Here is a 20,223-nt window from a genome sequence, read left to right on the forward strand (position 1 = left end):
CCCACCCTTGCCTGGCCCTTGCACTGGCCTCGCCCACACAAGAACCGGGAACTCAGCTTTCTGTGCCAGCCCACTGTGCCCCGGGCACTGGGGCTGGCCTTTCCCTCCACCCCGCCACTCCAAACCGGTCTGTCCAGCGTCCACCCAAGGTGAAGCCTCCCATCCCACCACAACACCCCAAGAAAGCTAGAGTCCAGACACATGGGTAAATAGGGAAGACATTTATTTGCACAAGACAAGGAAAATAAGGTTAGCACAACCACTGGCCAGTGTCAGGGACAGCCCTCCTGTGCTCAGGCCACCTCGCCCAGCTCAGGGTGCTTCTGCCGCAGGTGTTTGTCCAGGGTGGCTCGCAGGCCGAAGGGCACGCAGCAGTGTGGGCACTTGAAGCTGGTGCTGCCAGGCTCCAGGCCGTGCATGCGGCGGTGGCGATTGAGCTTGCTGCTCTGGGCGCAGGCGTAGGGACACTGGTCGCAGGCATAGGGCCGCTCGCCGGTGTGCGAGCGCCGGTGCACCGTCAGGTTGCTGCTATTGGCAAAGTGCTTCCCACAAAACTCGCAGCTGCCCCCTGGCCCGCGGCTCTTGCTTGCCACCTTGGGGATCTTCTTGGGCGAGCTCTTCTGGTTCTCTGAAGGGTCAGTTGTCTGTTCTTTGCCCACTACTCCCCAGGCTTCCTCAGCTGGGCCAGCCTGAGCCCCGCTGCCAGGAGCCCCGGGCTCCTGAATGCCTGCTGTGGCCGCAGCTCCAGCACCCTCGCCACCACCGTTGCACGGGAGGGTGCTGGACGGGGCAGCAGCATGGGCTGCTGGCTCAGGGGGTGCTGTGGATGCCTGCTCCTGGCTGGTGTCAGCCGTGCAGGGGCTTTGGGGTGGCAGTTGCCGGTGGGTCTTCTTGTGGCGGTTGAGCTTGCTGCTCTGGGCACAGGCATAGGGACACTGGTCGCACGCGTAGGGCCGCTCACCCGTGTGTGAACGCATGTGCACCTTGAGGTTGCTGAAGGAGCTGAGGGTCTTCTTGCACACTGGGCAGATGGGGCTCCGCCGGCTGAGGCCACTGAGCCGAGTGCCCTTGGCCTCAGCCGGTGGCCCCACAGCTGCCACAGCAGACACGGCTGCAGCCACCTCAGCCAGGCCCAGCAGTGGGGCCTCAGGGGCCTCTGACTCTGTCTGGTAGATGGACAGCCCGTGGTCCCACTGGGCATGGCGCAGCAGCTTCCAGGCACCTGTGAACTGTCTGCCGCAGTGGAGGCAGCTCAGCATTGCCAGCTCCTTGGGTTCTAGGTAAGAGAGAGGTGCAGGAGGTTAGTGCTAGGGGAGAGGGGTTTGAGGTCCCAGGGCCCTTTCGAGGGACAGGCTCTGCTCCAGATGAGGATTTGGCAATAAAGGCATACAGCACCATGCCTGCAGGAAGCTTCCTAAAGTAAGGAAAACTTGCTGGGTACAAGGATTCAGTATTCGAAAGTTAAAAAAAAAACCCAGCTATGTTTTTTTGTCTTTTTTCATTTTTATCGGTACCGGGGATCAAACTCACAACTGCCTGCTTGCAAGGCAAGCTTGCAAGCTTATGCCGCTGAGCTAAATCCCCAGCCCCTAACCCCAGCTATGTTAAGAGTGAGGGACAAGCCAGATGTGGTGGTTCAAGCCTGTAATCTCAGCTCTCAGGAGGCTGAGGCAGGATTGTTGTGAACAGGCCAGCCTGGGCTAGCTACATAGTGAGATCAAAGCCAGTCTGAGATATATGGTGGGACCTTGTCTGTAAAAAAACAGAGGGACACAGAAAAGAGATCAGAAAGACCTTGCACAAGAGGTGACCAGGGGTGAAGCACTTGCCTAGTATACACAAGCTCCTGGATTCTATCCCTAGCACCCCCAAAAAAGTGAATGAATTCAAGGAGCAATGCCTAGGTGCGAACTACTGTGGCAGGGCTTTGCTCCCTTGGGCAAGGAAATGAGACCTCTAACCATAGGCAGAGGCATTTCCCCAGGCCACACAGCTTGGAGGCTCCACAAACCTGGAGACCATGGTGCAGAGTGGAAGCTTTAAAAAAAACAAAACACAAAACACCAGGCGTGGTGGCACACACCTGTAAATCCAGCACTGTGGGGGAGGGTAGGGGCTGGGGCAGTAGGATCCCTGCAAGCTTGAGGTCAGTTGGAACTATATAGTGAGCCCCTGTCTCAAACAAACTGTTGGCTTAATGGAGCAAAACCACATCTCAACTATTGGGTTCTTTTCTGCGCCAAGCCTCATGCGTAGGGATTCTACAACCATATCCATTTTCCCACTTTGCCAAGGTGAGGGAAGAGCAGGACAGAGACCTCAGCCCTCCAGCCTCTGTGTGAATCCCACATGCAGAGGCACCGAATTCATTTGCCTTTAGAATTCTCAAATCCTAGCCAGTCTCCAATGGGGTGGTCTTTGGGCAGAAATGCTGTGGAAGACCAAAGTCAAGAGCAAAGACAGGCTGGGGAAGGTCAACCTGGCCCGAGACAGACCCCTGCTCCCTGAGTGTCACCTGGCTAAAAGTGACCCTTCTGAGCCTCAGTTATGCCAGCTGCTACAGTATGAGGATCCTGGGGGTCCTCTCTTTTCCAGGATAGTTGTGACCTCAAATAGGAAACAGCTGAGATCTTCAGCCCACATAAGCCCTCAACAAGCCTGAACTGAGTTTACAGACCAAGGGGTCCCTAATTCCAAGTCCAGTACTGAGCTGGAGCGATCCCTCCGCGGTCCCATCAAGCTCCACCCTCACCCACGACGTCGTGCGGCCCGCCTCCAACTAAATTGGATTCATTTACAGCCCCTCCCCTTTCCCATAGCAGACCCTCCCTGGCTCAGGCCAGGATATAATCCCACTTTCCAGTCCCCGGAGGGCATGAGCCGGGGGCTGGAAATTCTCAGGTTTGGAAGTCTACAGCCTAGGCTTAGTAAGAAAAAAAAAAAAAAAAATCATGCTGCGCATGGAGCGCCACGTTAAGCGTTTAAATTCCCTCCTAAGAGAAGGATCCTAGGTGTCCAGCACCCCGGACAGGCTCAAACCAGGGGCTTCCCAGCACCCAGGGTTGGGAGATTCCACCAATGCAGGGAGCCAGGGTCCCTTCCCTGGTTCGCAAGTGGACCAGCACCTCAATCAGTATGATGAAGAGGTGGGAGGGATGGCAACCCCGGCTTCCAACTGGCCTCTAGTCCCTTCCCCCACCCTGCCATCCTCCCAGGTCCCCCTACTGCCCCCCTAGTCCAGCCACCTGGCCAGTTATTTCTGTCCAAGGGGAAGGAGAAGTGAAACCAGATTGGGAGGGGGTGCCTGTGTGTGGCAAATCCCTAGGCCAGTTTTCTGGCTGGCCACACCCTGTGGGCCACCTCCTTCCCTGCCCAGACTCCGCGCCCGCCCCCTCCCCAACTCTAGTCCCAGCCCCGAGACAAGCAAGCCCTGGTCACGCCTAGGCTCCACCCGAAGGGGAGAAAGGGGAAGTGGTGCTCGGTGCCCTGCTTGTCCACCTCAGCCCCCTCTCCCGCAAGGAAGCCCAGCCCTTGAACTTGAGAAACAGACTGCTGGCGGCCTCACTCACCTGAGCCCTTGTAGGGGCTGGGGCCTCCGGAGGGCTGACAGCCCTGCTTCTTGTGGTCCATAAAGGCAGTGATGGCCTCCAGCGGGAAGGTCTGCAGGCAGCGGCCGCAGGTCAACAGATCAGGGTGTTTGTCGGTCCAGAGCTGGCGGTCTGCAGGGAGGAAGCGGCGGTGAGCGTGGGGTGGGGCCAGGATGGGGGCTGGGGGTTTTGAGAAAGAGAGCGAACGAGAGAGGAAACCCTAAAGTCAGAGTGGGGAGGCTGGGGCTAGGACCGGACGAGAGACTAAAGGCATAAGGCAGGCTCTCGGGTCCTTATCCAAGGAAGGAGATCCCACCCGAGGGTCCCCAGGAGGGGAAGCTGGGCCCAGAGCCCAGGGCAGGGACGGGGGCTGGGGCAGGGACGCGGAAGCTCACCGGCAAGGCTCGAGGTCAGCGGCATGCACAGGGCCCACGGGCTCCGCGCGCCCAGGGCGTGGAGGGCGGCCCCGGCGGGCACGGGGCCCGGCGAGTGGCGGGGTTCGCCCCCAAAGCGCTCCAGCGCGGACACCTCCTTCGGGGCCTGCAGGGCCCGCGCGTCCGGTTCCAGCTTCACATCGATGACGAGCTCCGACATCTCCATCTCCTCGTTGTCTGGGTTGGCGGTGGGCGCGGGCTCTACTCGGCGGGGCGCGCTGCCGGCCTTGCGGCGGGACATGAGTCGCGGGCCGGGCGGGAAGGGCAGGCGGCCCGGCGGGCGGAGGACGCGCGAGCGGAGGACGCGCGGGTACTGCGCGCTCGGGGCGAAGCGCTCAGGTGAGTGGCTGCGGCGACCCGCGGCGAACTTTTACACGTGCTGACCAGGCGGAGCTCCGCCCAGGGGGCGGGGCCTGGCGGAGAGGACGGGGTGGCCCGCAGGGGCCCTGCAGCCGGCGAGCTCATCCTCCCAGCCCTGCGCACCAGCGAACTTGATAGCTCTAAATTTGCAGGACGGGGCTTAGCCCATTTTAGGGCTAGTGAAACTGAAGCACTGGAAGGACCCAAAGTGGACCCTACTTATCCCCGAGGAATCATTGGCCCTCTTTCTTATTAGGTGTTTAATAACTTGGACTATTTCATTAAATGTATTACAAGCTGACCATGCTCACATTGCACTATGAGAAGCTGAGGCGGGAGGATTGGAGTCCAGTCTGGGCAGTTTAGTGATTTATGGAGACCTGGTCTCAAAATAAAAAGTAAAAAGCACTGCAGATAGAGCTCAGTATGAAAGCCCTGTGTTGAATTCCTACCTAGTAATGCCCCCCAATAATAATTATTATTATTACAAATAAAATTTATCCAGCAACTATTGACCTTCTTTGAACAATGCTCTGTTCTATGCACTGTGGCTGAAAAACGTGTTCATGTGATAAAATTGTGCTCGCGGGTCTTATGGGGGGGCAGACTACCTAGTTTAACTCTGAGATGGAAGTGCGCATCATGATCATTTGTGCTGTGGAGCACAATAAATCTAGGAAGGAGGACAGTATTATTCCGGTTTCAATTTCCCATGTAGCCCAGGCTGGACTGGAGTTCTCAGCGATCATCTACGTTGGCCTCCAAAGGACTGGGATTATAGGTGTGCACCACCATCCAGACTTTTGGGCTTCAATTTCTTGATGCCTGCTAAGGACAGGACAGAGCTAAAGCCTGATGGAGTCTGCATGAAGGCCCTGGGCATTCCAGAAGAAAAAGAAAAGCTTGGGATGGGCCCCTGTATACTAGAGAGATCTGAGAGAGATTTGAGAGATTTCAGTGGAAACAAAGGAAAAACTGGCCAAGGTGGCGCCAGTAACCCCAGGGTTCTGGGAGGCTCAGGTAGTAGGACAGCAAGATTGGGCCCAGTTACTTGGACACTGCAAGGTCAGCTCAGTGCAAAGGCACTGGGTTCTAAAGTCCATCATCACCAGAACACACACAAGAAAGATGGGCACACACTCAGAGGGCTCTTTTGAACATTTTAGTTTTTTTGTTTGTTTGGAGACAGGGTCTTGCTATGTAGTTCCAGCTGGCCTCAGACTCGTGGTAATCTTCCTGCCTCAGCCTCCATGGTGCTGGGATTACAGGCAAGTGATGAGATTAAGGTGTGTCCATGTGGGAGGGCACGTGCATGCATGCACATGCACAAATCCAGCCCACGTCCAGCTCTTTTGAATATTTTGGACACTTCAAATCTTTTCCTAAGATGGGAGCCCTGGGAGGGTTTGGGGCAGAGGTGGGGTATTTTCTATGTGGGCCTGAACTGGCCACTAAAAGGTGATAGGCCACCTTGCTCCCTGCCTTCACGGGGCAAAATCCTGTTTCTGTTTGAAGTGGCATGGACACTCTGCCCCACCCTTAAACCTTTACAAGAGTTCTCTCTTCTTCACTGACCACATGGCAGTGTGGAGGTGTTGTTAACTGTTCTCCCCACACCCACTCAATGCAAGTCCCCTGAGGTTAGGGCCAGCTTCTGTGTCTGTCCTCCCCCAGGTGTGCCCAGCCCAGTGCCCCAAGTGAATTCCAGATGTTGATCTCCTGGAGTTCCTCATATTGTTATTCAGGTTCCAGCTCAATTGTCCTCTGAGAGCCCAGGCCTCCCTGACCAGCCTATCTCAAGTAGCCACACCCTGCTGAAGGCCTTGCAAATTACTCGAGATGACCTCCATCTGTCACCAGTTCCCTGTTGGACCTCAGTTAGTTTGCCTGTTTCTTTTCTTTTCTATTTTCTTTTTTGAGATGGGGTCTCACTATGCAGTTCAGGCTGCCTTTGATCTCACTTTGTAAGCCCAGGCTGGTTTTGAATTTGCAATGATCCTCCTGCCTCAGCCTTCGGAGTGCTGGGATTACAGACATGTGCAACCTCACTCGGCTAGTTTTTCTATTTCCTAAAGGACCTAGGAGATCACTGGAACTAGAGTTACCTGGTCAGGGTGGTTCGTTCTTCAATGCTATCTCCTCCAATCACCCAATTTTAAACTCATCTAACCCTGTGGCTCCTCAGTCTTGAGGATTGAATCCAAAATCCTTTGCTTGCTTTAGGCAAGCAGCTCTCTACTTCTGAGGTATATCGTCAGCCCTTTTTATTTTTTATTTTGAGGCAGGGTCTTGATAAATTGTCCAGGCCAGCCTCAAATTTGCAATCCTCCTTTTTAACTTCTCCATTAGCTGGGATTATAGGTGTGTACTACTACTCTGGGTTTATTTTATTCCTTTTACATCAATTCACACTAAGATGTTCAATTTTGGCTTTTGAGACAGGGTCTTACTTATCAGCTGGCTTTGAACTCATTCTGTAAACCTGGCTGGCCTCAAATTTGTGGTGATTCTCATGCCTTAGTCTCTAGAGAGTTGGGATTACAGGCGTGTGTCACCATGCTTAATTTACATCAATTAGCAAATCTTGTATATACTTTTTCATTTATACCCTCTGCTAACTCCTGTCCCCAATAGAGCAGAGGTTGCGAGGATAAAATTGGAGTCTATCTTTATTCATAAATACAGCCCTTGGATTAAGTCAGCAAAACTTTATTTTGAAAATTAGGGAAAAAATTTTTTTTGGTCTTTTCAAGGCAGTGTCTCCCTATGCAGTTCAGGCTGGCTTTGAGCTCACTTTGTAGCCCAGGCTGGTTTTGAATTTGCATGATCCTCCCGCCTCAGCCTCCCAAGTACTGAGATTATAGAAGTGTGCCACTATGTCCTGAAACAAATCTTTATTGACTTGCTATGCATGGAAGATTCTTTCCATAGATATATTTGCAGGATGCAGTATCTGTGTGCCAGATACTGACTGGGTCTTGGGATCTTGGAGGAAAGCAGGGGTCTTTGGGGTGTCTGCTCAAGTGGACTCTACTTCCAAAAAGTAAATGTGATCTAGTCATAGAGCAGCAAGATTCCTGCTCCCCACTCAGAAGCCTTAGTTTCTCTCTTTGTAAAAGGGCACTGCAGGGTGGGCTAAGGACCAGTTGGCAGCCTCCTGTCCATCCCAGCAGCACTGCTTTAAGCCTTTCTCGTGGCATGGGGCCAAGGAAGCTGGATCTCAAGCTTCCACGTGGAGGAGGTGGAAGTCCCACCAGAAGGGAGGGGTAGGAGTGCGTGCAGTGGGGTGGGATGGCAAGAATCTAACTCTGCCCCTAACGCTGCCCCAAGACACTGGTCCCGCTCAGCCTCAGTTTCACCCTCTGTAAAACGGGTTTCCCAGACGTTCTCAAATAACAATCCGGCTGGCCTGAGCCGCAGATGGCGAGGCGGCCACAGCGGTAGCCAGCCATCCGGCCGACGACCACGTGGAGCGGCAGCAACTGCGCGGGCGGAACCCAGGCTCCGGAGCACGCGGCTCGCCCGGCCCTTTGCGGGGGTGGCACCGGCGGAAGTGAGGGCGCCGGCAGCTGCAGACCTCGGTGAGTACTGGGCGCCCGTGGCGGGCCAACAGCAGTTCCTGGTCCCAAAGGCCCGGCGTGGTGGGAAGACAGGACCGGGCCTGCAAGGCGGGCTGCGGGGATGCATCATGAGAGTGGGGAGGGGACCAGGGGCGGGCGGGACGGGGCGAGCGGGATGCAGTCCCCGGGGCAAAACACCAATGACCACGCTGATAAGTGGAGGACCGGCAGCAGCCACCAGCCCCGCCTTTGCCGGGGTGGAATCCATCGCGGGCTGTAGGGAGCCCGGAGTGGGAAGAGCGTCCAGCCCAGGGCGGGGTGGAGGTGGACGCGGACGCCTGGGGGCCGGGAGGACCTGCTTAGTGTAAGAAAAGGCGAGCGGCGGGTGGCCCGGCGGAACTGAGAGAAAACTGACCGGCCCAGGGGTGGAGGGGAAGGGAGAGAATCCGTGCTTTGGGTTTTGTTCCTCTTGGTGGCTTCCTATCATTAATCTGCATCCAGACGGGGCGACACCACCACGTGTGTATGTGTGTGCGCACGTGCAGATCTGCACCTTGTTTGGTTAGGTCTAGGACCCTGGCGTTTAACCTCAGAGGTAACTCAGCCGGTTCCCCACTTGACTGCTTTGACAAAATGCTGAATGTTTCTCCATTTTCTCTCTCTCTCTCTTTTTTTTCTTCTTTTGTGGTGCTAGGAATGGACGGACCCCAGAGCCTTCTTCAACTGATAATCAGTTTCTTTTTTGTTTTGTTTGTGAAAGGCTCTAGCTATGTAATTCGGGCTGGCCTTGAACTCATTGTGTAGTCCAGGCTGGCCTCAAATTGGCCTTGGGTCTGCTGCCTTGGTGCTGGGATGTATAGGTGTTTCCAGCACTCTGGCCACTGTCTTATCTTTTGAAAGTGAGCACTGAGCCCTTAAGTAGGGAGATGATGAAGTCCCAGCCTCTGCCTTCCACCTGAGTAATGGGTTTTGTTTAATGGATAAAATTCAGGCATTTTTCAGGAAACAGTCAAGCTGGAAATCCCTAATTTTGAGCCTGAAGGGATTAAGGCCTCTGGCGGTCAGGAAGAATGGATAAGTTTTAGCCTGTCCTTGCCTTTTCTGCCACACCCTGTTGACCTTTCTCAAACCAGTTTCTTATCAGGTCACACTTTGGCTCCAGAATCTTGAGAGGCTCCTCAGGGCAGTTGGAAAAGGTCTGCCTTCGTTAGGATTGAGGGCCCCTCCTCCTTTATCAGACAGGCAGAGTTGATGCCCTTTGCCTACCACCACCAGCCTGTACCCAGTAAATAGTTTGACATTTCCCAGCTTTGAGTCCACAATAGGGAAGTGGGGATTTCTTGGATGTGATCATATCTCTATTGGTTTTTTTCTTAGTAGAGAAAAAAGGCATTCTACTGGTCTTTTTTTTTTTTCAGGTGGTTATTGGGGTATTGAACCCAAGGTTTTCACACTGACCTACATCCCCATCACTTGAACTCAGAGCCTTGTATTGCAGGAAGGCGCTGTGCTGCTGAGCTACAACCCCAGCGCTTTTTAAAAATAATTTTAAAATTTTTTTGAGACAAGAGTCTTGGTGTATAGGTCAGGCTGGCCATGAACTGGAGACAGTCCTTCTGTCTCAGCCTCCCAAGTGCTGAGATTAGAGACATGTGTCACCATGCCTGGTTTAAAAACATTTTTCTTTTGAGAGAGGTTCTCACTAAAATACTAAATTACTCAGCCTGGGCTTGAACTTGCAGTCTCCTTTCTCAAGCTCCTGGAGTGCTGGCATTACATGCATACATACCACGTCCAGTTTAATTTTGTTTAGGATTTAACATAATTCTTTGGTCAGATACTGAATTTTCATCAATCCTTCTTTGGTGACTAACCCTGGATACTGGGATGTTTCTCTGAAAACACTGGAGAGTTTTATTTATTTATTATACTTTAGTCTGCTCTTTATTTTATTTATTTATGTCTTTTTGAGACAGAGTCTTGCTATGTTCAGACTGGCACCTTAAGCTCATTTTGTAATCCAGGTTGGCCACAAAGTCCTGGTGACGCTCGTGCCTCAGCCACCCAAGTGCTGGGAGTACAGGCGTGCGCCACTGTGCCTGGCAAATGAGAATTAACCTGAGTTGGAGGAAGGTCCTGGGGGCTTTAGCTGTTCCTAAATTGGAGTAACAGTGGACAGATAGATAATTTAACCAGCCCTAAATCCCATTTATCCTGGCCTTTTCCATGTGGCAAAAACACTCGCTGTCTTCCTTGATTCATTTTTCCTCAGCCTATCGATGCATTCATCAGTGAGGGCTTTTAACCTTCAGAATGTCAAAATCAGACCTCATTTCTTGTCCTCTCTGCCCTACTCCCTCCTAAGCCACCATCATCCTCTACCTGGAGTTTGGTGCCTCTGTCCGGAACCTTTCCGTGGCTCCTGTCTCACTCTGCAGAAGCCCAGGTTCTCAGCACAATCTGTCCCTACCCGCCCTCCTCCAAACGACCTCCCAGCTGTGCCTCTCTGCTTTTGCTGGGTCTGCACAGTTTGCTCGCTGGCTGATTCCTTATTTTATCCCTGCCAGCACTCATAGGTGGTTTTATCTTAGCAATTCTTCCTGAGCCCTCCATCTGGAAACCACCAGCTGGGCAAATCATGTCCCCTGTGCTCGGAGCTCTTTCTTTCCTGACCTGCTGTGGTCACTCCACTTCCCTGATCTCGGAAGGAATCTGTGCCTCACTGGACTGTGAGCCCAAGAGGGCAAACCCTTTTATCTCAGCCCTAGATGTGTTCTCAAGATTGCCCCAGCCTGGCCATACCCTGAATAGCAGATATGTAAATGTGTGTTAGTCATATTGGATAAAGTAAAAGGGTCTGCCTTTCTTTCTCTTTCTTTCTTTCTTTCTTTCTTTCTTTCTTTTCTTCCTTCCTTCCTTTCTTTTTTCCTTCCTTCCATCCTTCCTTCCTTCCTTTCTTTTTTTCTTTCTTCCTTCCTTCCTTCCTTCCTTTCTCTCTCTCTCTCCCTTTCTTTCTTTTTCTTGTCGAGACAGGGTTTCACTGTGCAGTGCAGGCTAGCTTTGAACTCACTTCGTATCCCAGGCTGGCCTGGAACTCTCAGTAATCCTGAGTCAACCTCCCTTGTGCTGAGATTACAGGTGTGCACCACTACACCTGGCTTTTATTTTTGTCATGATTGGCTTTGACATTCTAGAATCAGGAGCCACTTTCATGAAATTGAAGAACTGTTCTTGGATAGGTCCATTTTTAATTTCTTGCAATACTGAGGATCAAACCCAGTGATGTTCTGCCGCTGAGGTACATCCCCCAGCCTTTTAAAGTTTTGAGACAGAATCTCACTAATTTTCCCAGGCTGGCCTCAAACTTGCTACCCTTCTGTGTCAACCTCCTTAGTAGCTGGGTTTACAGACATGTGCCTCCATGCCCAGCAGGACTAGTGAATCCTTTTTTTTTTTTTTTTTTCTTTTTTGGTATCAGGCATTAAACTCATGGTCTTGCAAGTGCCACGCAGGTGCTTGTGCTGCTGAGCTGAATCTGGCCCTTCGCCCCCCCACCCCTCACACTTAGGGACTAAAAGGCCTGTAAAGATTCACAGGCCTTTAACAGCTATTTACCTGCACCGCCTTGCCCCCATCTCCATTAACTGGGGTGGGATGGAGCTGTAATCCTGCTTGTCCCTCTCAGAAGGTAATGAGGCAGCTCATAGACAGCATATGCTACCTGCCATGTAATGCTTTCTCCATCAGAAAAGGAATGGCCCCATGAGATTATAGTGGAGCTGAAAAGTGAATAATACATTGTGGCCCTGCAACATGGCGGCACGGTGTACCCACTCTTTTGTGGTGATGCTGGCATAACACATTACTGCACAGCCAAGTAGTGTATGACTGTCATCCCAGTTACTTGGGAGGCTGAGGCAGGAGGATCCCAAACTCAAGGCCAGCCTGGGGATTTTAGTAAGATCTTGTCTTCAGAATCCTAAAAAGAATTGAGTATGGGGATGCAGGCCTCTAAGCCTAGCACTCTGGAAGGCAGAGGCCAGAGGATTGGGTTTGAGCCTAGCCTGGCCACCTTAGCCACTTAGCAAAACCCTGTTTCAAAACAAAAAAAAAATACAAAAATGGTCTTGGGATGTAGTTTAGGGAGAAGGCCCTCAGCTCAATCTCTAGTACCACAAAGATAAAGTAAAATAAAAAATTTTAAAATCTGGAGATGTAGAGGGCTTGCATGGTGCCCTGGGTTCAATTCTCAGTACTGAACAACAAAAAGAAAAAGAAGGGGGAAAAAAAACCCAACCAAACAACCAAAACCACAGGAACAACAACCACAACAACAAAACACACTGATGAATGAAGGGCTGTTTATTTACTATATTATTTATTGTTATTTTAGGGTATATTATTTTCTTAAAAGTAAGATCAAGATCTTTTTAAAATTTTCACGTTTATTAGCACATGTTTGCAGTGCATAATGATTTCATTCATCATAGGGAGCTATATGTGCATGTAACACATTTCAGTTCTTTTTACATCCCTTTCCTCTCGGGACAAAGTCTTGCTATCCAATTCAGGATGGCCTTGGACTAGCTTTACCAATGAGCTCCATGCCGCGGAGCTAAATCCCCAGCCCTGCCCTTTTTATTTTTAATTTAAGTCTTTGTAAGTTGCCCAGACTGGGCTCAAAATCCTCCTGCCTCAGCTTCCTAAGTGCTGGGATTAGAGGCATCTACCACTGAGCCTGGCTAGAGGTTTTTATTTTAATGCTTCATTTCACAGACAAAGGCCCAGAGGTTGTCCCAGAAGAGCAGTGACCCCTTCTTAATCCCCCAAAGAGTTGCAACCCATCCACCTGGGTTCCCTGAGTCTCTGTCTCATCCTCTCTGGCAGGGGTTAGACAGACAGTATGGCTTGCAGCCTGGTTTTGTTTTTTGTTTTTTCTTTTTGGTACCAGGGATCCAACTCATGACCTCACCCAGGCACTTGTGCTGCTATGCTAAATCCCTGGCCCCCCATAGTGGTTTTTTTTTTTTTTTTTTTTGTAATCCTCCTACCTCAATTTCTCAGAGTGCTGGGATTATAGGCCTGTGCCACCAGCCCTGCCTTGGTTGAAAACTCTTACTTTTTTCTTTGAGGCTTGAAATGGTATAAACTTGAGTGCCTTTGGAATCACCTCCCTTCTGCGTCTGGCCCTGCTGCTGCTGCCCAGTCCTTGTGCTTCAGCAGTCCTCAAGGCTTATGTTCTCTTTTCCTTGGTACTAGTGATGGAATCCGGGCCCTGCACATGCTACGCTAGCAATCCACTGCTGAATTACAGGCTGCTGCTTTTTGTTTTGACATAGGTCTCATTAAATTGCTCTGGCTGGCCTTGAACTTTCAGTCTCCTGCCTCAGCCTCGGAACATCTGGGATTACAAGTGTATGTCTCCATGCCCAGGTTCACTAGCTTTCAGAGGGGAAGGGACCAAGCCACAAGGACTGGTGCAGCTGCCTTAAACCACATCCTTCAGTCTTCTTGACCACAAGGCTCGCCTTTTCCCAAATGCATTCAGCAACATTGTAGTGGTACTGAACATGTTTCAGGCATGTGCTGAACATCAAACAGTGGTTAGGGCATTTAGTGCCCATGTCAGCCCTGTGGGGAAACACTCAGGGTTTTCCTGATGGGGCACCAAACAGTTAATAAGTTTAGCTGGGCATGGTGGCACATGCCTATAATCTCGGCACTTGGGAGGCTGAGCCAAGAGGATCACAGTGAGTTCAAAGCCAGCTAGAGATACACAGCCAGACCTTGTCTCAAAAAGTTAAAAAAAAAAAAACCCGCAAAGCAATACCGATGAGACTGTCTTGACTGGGATCACATAGCTAAGTGTAGGGGGAGCAGGAATGGGACTTGTCAGGAAAAGCAAGGTGGCTGCCTAGAAGGCCACTGAGGGGAGGAGAGACTTGGGCAGAGACAGGGAGCTTGGCACAAGGACCCTGGAGTGACTTCGGGGAACCAGTGAGGCTGTGATCAGGGATGAGGGTGGAACTTGTGCCATAGCTTTGGCTCTGAGAGAGGAGGGTTGTGAACTGATCTGAGGAGCAACAGGGCACCTCGAGCTGAGTCTAGGGGCACAGACCCAGCAATGAAGGTGAAAAACCCAGGGACCCAATACCCAACTTCCTCGAGTGAATGCAGGAAGTCACAGGTTGCCTGTGGCTGTGGAGGGGTGAGAAGTGTTAGGGTGTGGATGGCTGTAATCTACTTCTTTCTAGGTCCTTCTTTGTCTTTTGTGGTATTTTGGTATCTTGTAGTCCAGCCTAGTTTTTTTTTTTTTTTTTAATTATGTTAGTCTTTTTGAGGCAGGGTCTCACTATGCAATTCAGGCTGGTATTGAGCTCACTTTGTAGCCCCGGCTGGTCTCAAACTCACAATCCTGCCTCAGCCTCCTGAATGCTGGGATTGCAGGCATGTGCCACCACACCTGGCTCCTGTTTAGTTTTTGTCATTGATTGAATGCCCCTAGATTTGAGTTCGGTAATGTGTTGTGTTTTGTTTTGGTTTTTCGAGACAGGGTCTCACTGTGTAGCCCAGGCTGTCCTTGAACTCATGGCAATTCTCTTACTTTATCCTCCCGAGTGCTGAAATTACAGTATGCCACCATGCTCAGGTGTTTTGTTTTGAGACAGGGTCTCTCCATGTAGTCCAGGCTTTTGAACCCACTGTGTAGCCCAGGCTGGTCTTGAACTCCCAGAGATCCTCCTACCTCATTTTCCAAGTGTTAGGATTGCAGGCATGGATAGGAGAAAATGGCGGCGTGCTAGGGGATCGAGCGAAGAATCTCTCCAGAGAATTCAAACTCAAAGCTAAAAAAAAAAAAAAAAAAAAAAAAAAGACAGCATGGAGAGGACCAGACAAATCCATAGCGATTCTTATCAACCAAGACAGTACAGCTGGAGGATTTAAAGTCGTGCTGAGACCGGAGGCTGCAAATCCCGCGCCCTTAAATCAACGAACAGACTCGTGGACCCAACACGAAAAGCTGAGTTGCTTTTGGGGACTGCGGAAACTGAGACCCAGATCGAGACTCCAGGCGGCAGCCAGTTCTGCACCGCTGCACCAGAGCAGATATACAGAGCTCTGGCGTTTCGAATCTAAACGGTGCACAGAAATCTGACCAGTCAGCGCTGAGCCGTGAGGTGGGGAAAAGTGGACGGCTTGGTGTGTGGCGGTCCCGGAGCGGGGACTTGCACCGGACTCTGGTGAGTATAGGAAACCCCGCGGCGGCTGGGTTTGGCCAGAGAACAGCTGGCCCGCCACCACGGGGAAATCAATAACACAGAATCTGGTGCAGACATATTAGCCTGGCGGCAGAAATCGCAGCTTGGTGACATCACCAGGACCCCCTGTAGGGAGGGCTGGTGGGAGACATCTTGAGTCCTGGCAGAGTCTGATTGCTTGCTGGCTTCAGCTCTGCATGGAGAACTTAGTGGGAGCCATCTTGGTTTTGGGCAGATCTGCTTTTCTAGAGCTCCTATCACAGAGAGGTTTGGAAGAGAACGGCTGGGACCTGGGCAGAATCCTGTGCCATTACCCAGCTGCTTCTGATTCAGGGAGAACTGGCAGGAGCTGTTGGGGCTAGATCAGGCCTCTGCTTGGGGCCCAATGGGCGGATGCAGAATGGTCACAACTCAGTGACAACCAGAAAGTACAGCCTAATTTATGAACTAACTGACACAGAGGCTAGAGACTAGACTGTACCGCCCCTGCATCCCAGCCTACCCCAGATAACAGCAAATTGGGGAGGACAGCAAAAACTCAAGCCGGCACGATTCTGAAAGGCCCTAAGCAATTCGGAGAGGGCCAGAGAACTCCAGGACAGTCTGAAAGAAACCAGAAACATGACAAGAGATAAAAATAAAAAAAAATCTCCAGCTGTTCAACAGGAGAAATTAAACTCAAGAGAACTAAACACTGAAGAGAACAAGCACAGTAACCATCCATTGCTCGACTCAGCATCAGCCGAAATTAAAAAGTATTTACATGATCTCATAGAGGAATTTAAAGATGTACTCCTGATCCAAGTGAGGCAAGATATAAAGAGATTAATTAAAGAAATGACAAGCCCTGCCCAAGAGAACACAGATGGAAGAACTGAGGAAATCAGAAAAGAAAGAGAAGCATCTGAAGAATTTAAGCATAACTTAGAATACATGAAACAGATCCAAAGAGAAAATCAGGAAATTAAAAACTCCATTGAATATTGGCAAAATGCCTTGACAGAAACTAAAGACAATCTTCTGAAACTTGAAGAGAGATTTAGGGCTTATGAACGTGAAAGAAAAAGCCTCTTAAAAATAACAAGGAACCAGAAAGAAGCAATTCTAAAACTGGAAGATGATAAAAAGATGCATAACCTAAGAATAAAGAATGTGAGTGAGGAAGCAGGAACATCCAAAAATGAAATACAAAAAATATTCACAGAGATATTAAAGCAAAATTTCCCATGTATAGCAAAAAGAAATGATATCCAGATAAAAGAAGCATACAGAACGCCAGCTACCTACAACCAAAACAGATCTACGCCTAGGCATATAATAATCGAGATCCCAGAAATCCACCAAAAAAACAGAATATTAAAAGTAGCCAGAGAAAAGATGCAGGTTACCTATAACGGGAAATCTATCAAAATAACGGCAGACTTATCAACACAAACTCTTAAGTCAAGAAGGGAGTGGGGAGAAATATTCCAAGTCCTGAAGGAAAAAAATATGCAACCTAAGCTCATATATCCATCAAAACTCTCTCTAAAAATTAATGAAGAAATAAGATACTTTCAAGACAAGGAGGAACTGTGGGAGTTCGTGGCCACCAATCCAACCCTACAGAGAGCGCTGAAGGACATTACAGAGAAAGAGAGGAAGAAATATCAGGATTACAGCTACAGTGGCAGAGAGGCCTCAGTGTACGGGGCAGACCATGGAATGAGGGAATAAGGTGGACAAATTATAGCAGAAAAGTGGAGTAGCAGACATGAGGCAGAGACAGTAAGCTAGTCTTTGGTAGAGACAGCTCTGAAACTATATTTAAAAAAAAAAAAAAAAAAAGCAGAGGTCATTGCTAATGGTGTATAACGATTTAAAAGACACAGTAGTCCTAGTGCCATATTTAGATTGAATTAAATTTGTTCTGGTCTGTCCACTCATATCAGATTTGAAGACACAGACCTCTAGAACCAAAAATAGCAGGTTATACCATGGTAACCATCTTTACTTTCCTATTGACTTAAGCTGAAACCCTGTATTACTTACATTGTCTTACTATGACTGATCTTAATTGTATCTGAATCATAAGACTATTGGTTGGCCTTGACTGATCCTATTTGAAATCCGTATGCGTGTTAGAATCAACCCTAAAAGTAGAGGAAACTACTCTGAGCATGACAGGATGTAAAGGATATCCATACTGGTATGAATCAGTAACAGCTCTCAAATACTACAATGCAGTCAAAGATAAGTTTTTATAAAAATAGGTGATAGTATATTTAACTATAATAAGCCAGTGTTGTCGACAAATCTATTGAAAATAACAAGAGAAAACATAGTAGCTACGGAAGATCATTTATATTATAGTTTTGTAAGTCTTATCCATTGCATGTTTATCTAGGAAATTGTTTCGCTGTCTTGTTATGAATTGGTTTTCCCTATAATACAGAGAGGATAGGAACAAATACTCTGAGGAAGAGACCTGAAAAAACCCGAGGCTTATTTTGTAGCATTATAATATAAATTCTAGCAATCTATTGCTTGCTGATTAAAATGACTCTGGACTGGTTTCTTCAGCTCAACTTCAGCATATGCAGAGATGGGGACGGCTATCACAAAGAGAATGAGAGATGCGATGGTAGTTGGAAATGTCTTCCCTAATTTGGAACTTGAGGACCTAAAAAGACTCCATCATCCTGTAATGATTTGATTAGTTCTATAATATGCAATAAGTATAGAAAGTGGGTGAAGTTAGGGACAACTATCTGTAAGAAGCTAGAGACAGTTAGATAAGGTAGATCTCCAGTGGACTTGCTTTGAAATCTGTATTTCTTTAAATAGTTTTTTATTTTTTTTTTAAATGTTCTGTTCTGTTTTGATATGGTTAACCTTATCCTCTTAGAGATGTAAAACAAATAGGTGGGACTGATAATCATATTACGGAGCTTTTGTTCGGCCATAGAGCAGAATGGTTTGTAGGGTCACTTTTTTGAATGTCATTCTAAATACTTTAATTCTATAACCTAAACAGCCATTTCGAAGAAGACAATTTGTAACTTATCAACTGGCAATTTATTACCTTTTGTTTGTCTGTAATTTAGTATTATTTTTCTACCCTTTTATTCTTTAATCTCCATGTATTTTTTTTTTCGTTTCCTTTTCTTTAAATTAAAAAAAAAAAAAAAAAAAAGAAAAAAAAAAAAAGGATTGCAGGCATGTGCCACCATGCCCAGGTTTCATTATTTATGTACTTTGGAGTGCTAGGGATCAAACCCAGGGCCTCACACATGTTATAAATGAGCAATGTACCACTGAGCTACGTACCCAGCTCTATTTTAAATTTTTAAACATTGAGACTGGCCTCAAACTGCTGTGTAGCTCAGGCTGGCCTCAAACTCACAGTCTTCCTGCCTTCTTCCTGGATGCTGGCATTACAGTTGTGTGTCAGCAGGCCCAGCTTGTAATTTTCATTTTAACATTCAAATAATTCTAGATTTGGCCAGCAGACACCTTTTCCAGCTATCTCCTGTGTGAGTGGCAATCTTTTTGGAATATGAGATCTCCTGATGGATTGATTGTGTAGTCTGTATGTGGGTGGGGGAGGGTGAGTTTATTTTTGGCAAATACTTATCGACGAGTACTGGGATAAAGCCATGCTTAAAACAGGCAAAAGTCCCCTGCCTCTGTTGAGCTTCTGTATGTGTGTGACACTTTGATTCTGGTCCAAACCACTGCAGAGATGGTGGTGCAAGTTCCAGGGGATGAGGAGCTTGGGGAGGGGTGAGGAAGATTTTAGGAGGGGAATCAGCATTTTGGACAGATTAAATGAGATGCTGGAAAGCTTCCTCCTGAAGCTCTACAGCCCCACCTAATGGTCCCCCATCCTTTCTCCCTCAATAGCCAGCACAATGCAGACTCCTCTAGCCGTTCCAGTGCCCGTGCTCCGGCTCCCCCGTGGCCCTGATGGCTTGAGCCGTGGCTTTGCCCCTGATGGTCGCAGGGCCCATTTGAAGCCAGGAGCTCCTGAAAGCCAAGAGTGTCCTGTAGGTCAAGGATCTCAGGAATCCCAGGAACAGCGCGTGCGAGCTGCCCTTCGGGAGCGCTACCTACGAAGCCTGCTGGCCATGGTGGGTCGCCAGGTGAGCTTTGCATTGCACGAGGGTGTGCATGTGACTGCCCACTTCGGAGCCACCGACCTTGATGTGGCCAACTTCTACGTATCACAGCTGCAGACTCCCATAGGCGTGCAGGCGGAGGCTCTGCTTCGCTGTAGTGACATTGTTTCATATACCTTCAAACTCTGAAGACACGACTGCGCTCCCCATCCCGCTGTGGGCCTAACTGCGGGATCTCAGGCTTCCTTCCAAATGTTCTGACCAGGAACTCTGGACCTGAGGAGCTCTGGGCTCTCCTGGAATTCTAGGCAAGCTCCAGGCATCTGTGGCTGCTGAGGACCTCCAGGGTTTACTCAGTAAAACTGCAGCCCCAGGAATTCCTATGCCACTGAAAGGACTGTGCTGCCTTACAGAGCTCTGAACGCTACTGAATATGGGCCAGGTGTCCATTCCTGAAGACGGGGTGGAGGGTGGGGCTGAGGGAGGGCAAATTGTAAAGCAGCCAACTGTATTCAAGAGGTTGCAAAATTCTGCATTGCTCCCCTCCTGCTAAAGAACCAGTCATCCCAGGACCATCTGACTCTTGATTTTCTTTTCGAATATCTGGCCTGGCTGAGTGCTGCAGTCTTCTTTGGGAAGTGGTAGGGTGGATATTCAGGATCTGGATCTGGTGAGATGGTGAGGATCCTATGCTGGTCCCCCACAGTGCCTGGGGCCCCCTGACCTCCTTGATGGGAGAGCTAGACCCAGTTGCAGTTTGGGGGTGGGGTGAGGGTAGATCTTTCCAAGGCAAGGAGTACAGCTCATACTAGGTCATGTGGTCATGCACAGTCGCCCCTTCTGCTGTTCGTCTGTTGCAAATTGTGGCCTGTACTCAGCAGGCAGCTGATTCGCTTTCTCCCATGCTGAGAGAATGGGGCTGC

The 20,223-nt window shown here is 49.4% G+C and overlaps 2 protein-coding genes across 5 annotated transcripts; one reads left to right on the forward strand and one right to left on the reverse strand.

Annotated features, from left to right (window-relative positions):
- Positions 1-206: 206 nt before the first annotated feature.
- On the reverse strand, positions 207-4,382 carry Znf296 (zinc finger protein 296). The gene is made up of 3 exons (XM_003464669.4): positions 3,983-4,382; positions 3,570-3,719; positions 207-1,276 (listed from the first exon to the last, which is right to left on the reverse strand). The coding sequence occupies exons 1-3, from the start codon at positions 4,260-4,262 to the stop codon at positions 294-296; spliced, it is 1,413 nt and encodes a 470-aa protein (XP_003464717.2). The 5' UTR covers positions 4,263-4,382; the 3' UTR covers positions 207-293.
- Positions 4,383-7,768: 3,386 nt separating this feature from the next.
- Positions 7,769-19,872, forward strand: Gemin7 (gem nuclear organelle associated protein 7). 4 transcript variants are annotated; one of them, XM_063252861.1, is made up of 2 exons: positions 7,769-7,962; positions 19,086-19,872. In XM_063252861.1, the coding sequence occupies exon 2, from the start codon at positions 19,094-19,096 to the stop codon at positions 19,487-19,489; it is 396 nt and encodes a 131-aa protein (XP_063108931.1). In that variant the 5' UTR covers positions 7,769-7,962; positions 19,086-19,093; the 3' UTR covers positions 19,490-19,872. The 4 variants fall into 4 exon arrangements, with proteins under 4 accessions (XP_063108931.1, XP_063108933.1, XP_063108932.1 ...); XM_063252863.1 differs by lacking the exon at positions 7,769-7,962 and adding an exon at positions 8,128-8,305; XM_063252862.1 differs by lacking the exon at positions 7,769-7,962 and adding an exon at positions 9,573-13,356.
- Positions 19,873-20,223: the final 351 nt, after the last annotated feature.

This window comes from Cavia porcellus, unplaced genomic scaffold (genome assembly GCF_034190915.1).
Source record: "Cavia porcellus strain 051 isolate PalLab524CR breed Dunkin Hartley unplaced genomic scaffold, mCavPor4.1 scaffold_7, whole genome shotgun sequence".
In the NCBI taxonomy this organism is placed as follows: domain Eukaryota; kingdom Metazoa; phylum Chordata; class Mammalia; order Rodentia; family Caviidae; genus Cavia; species Cavia porcellus.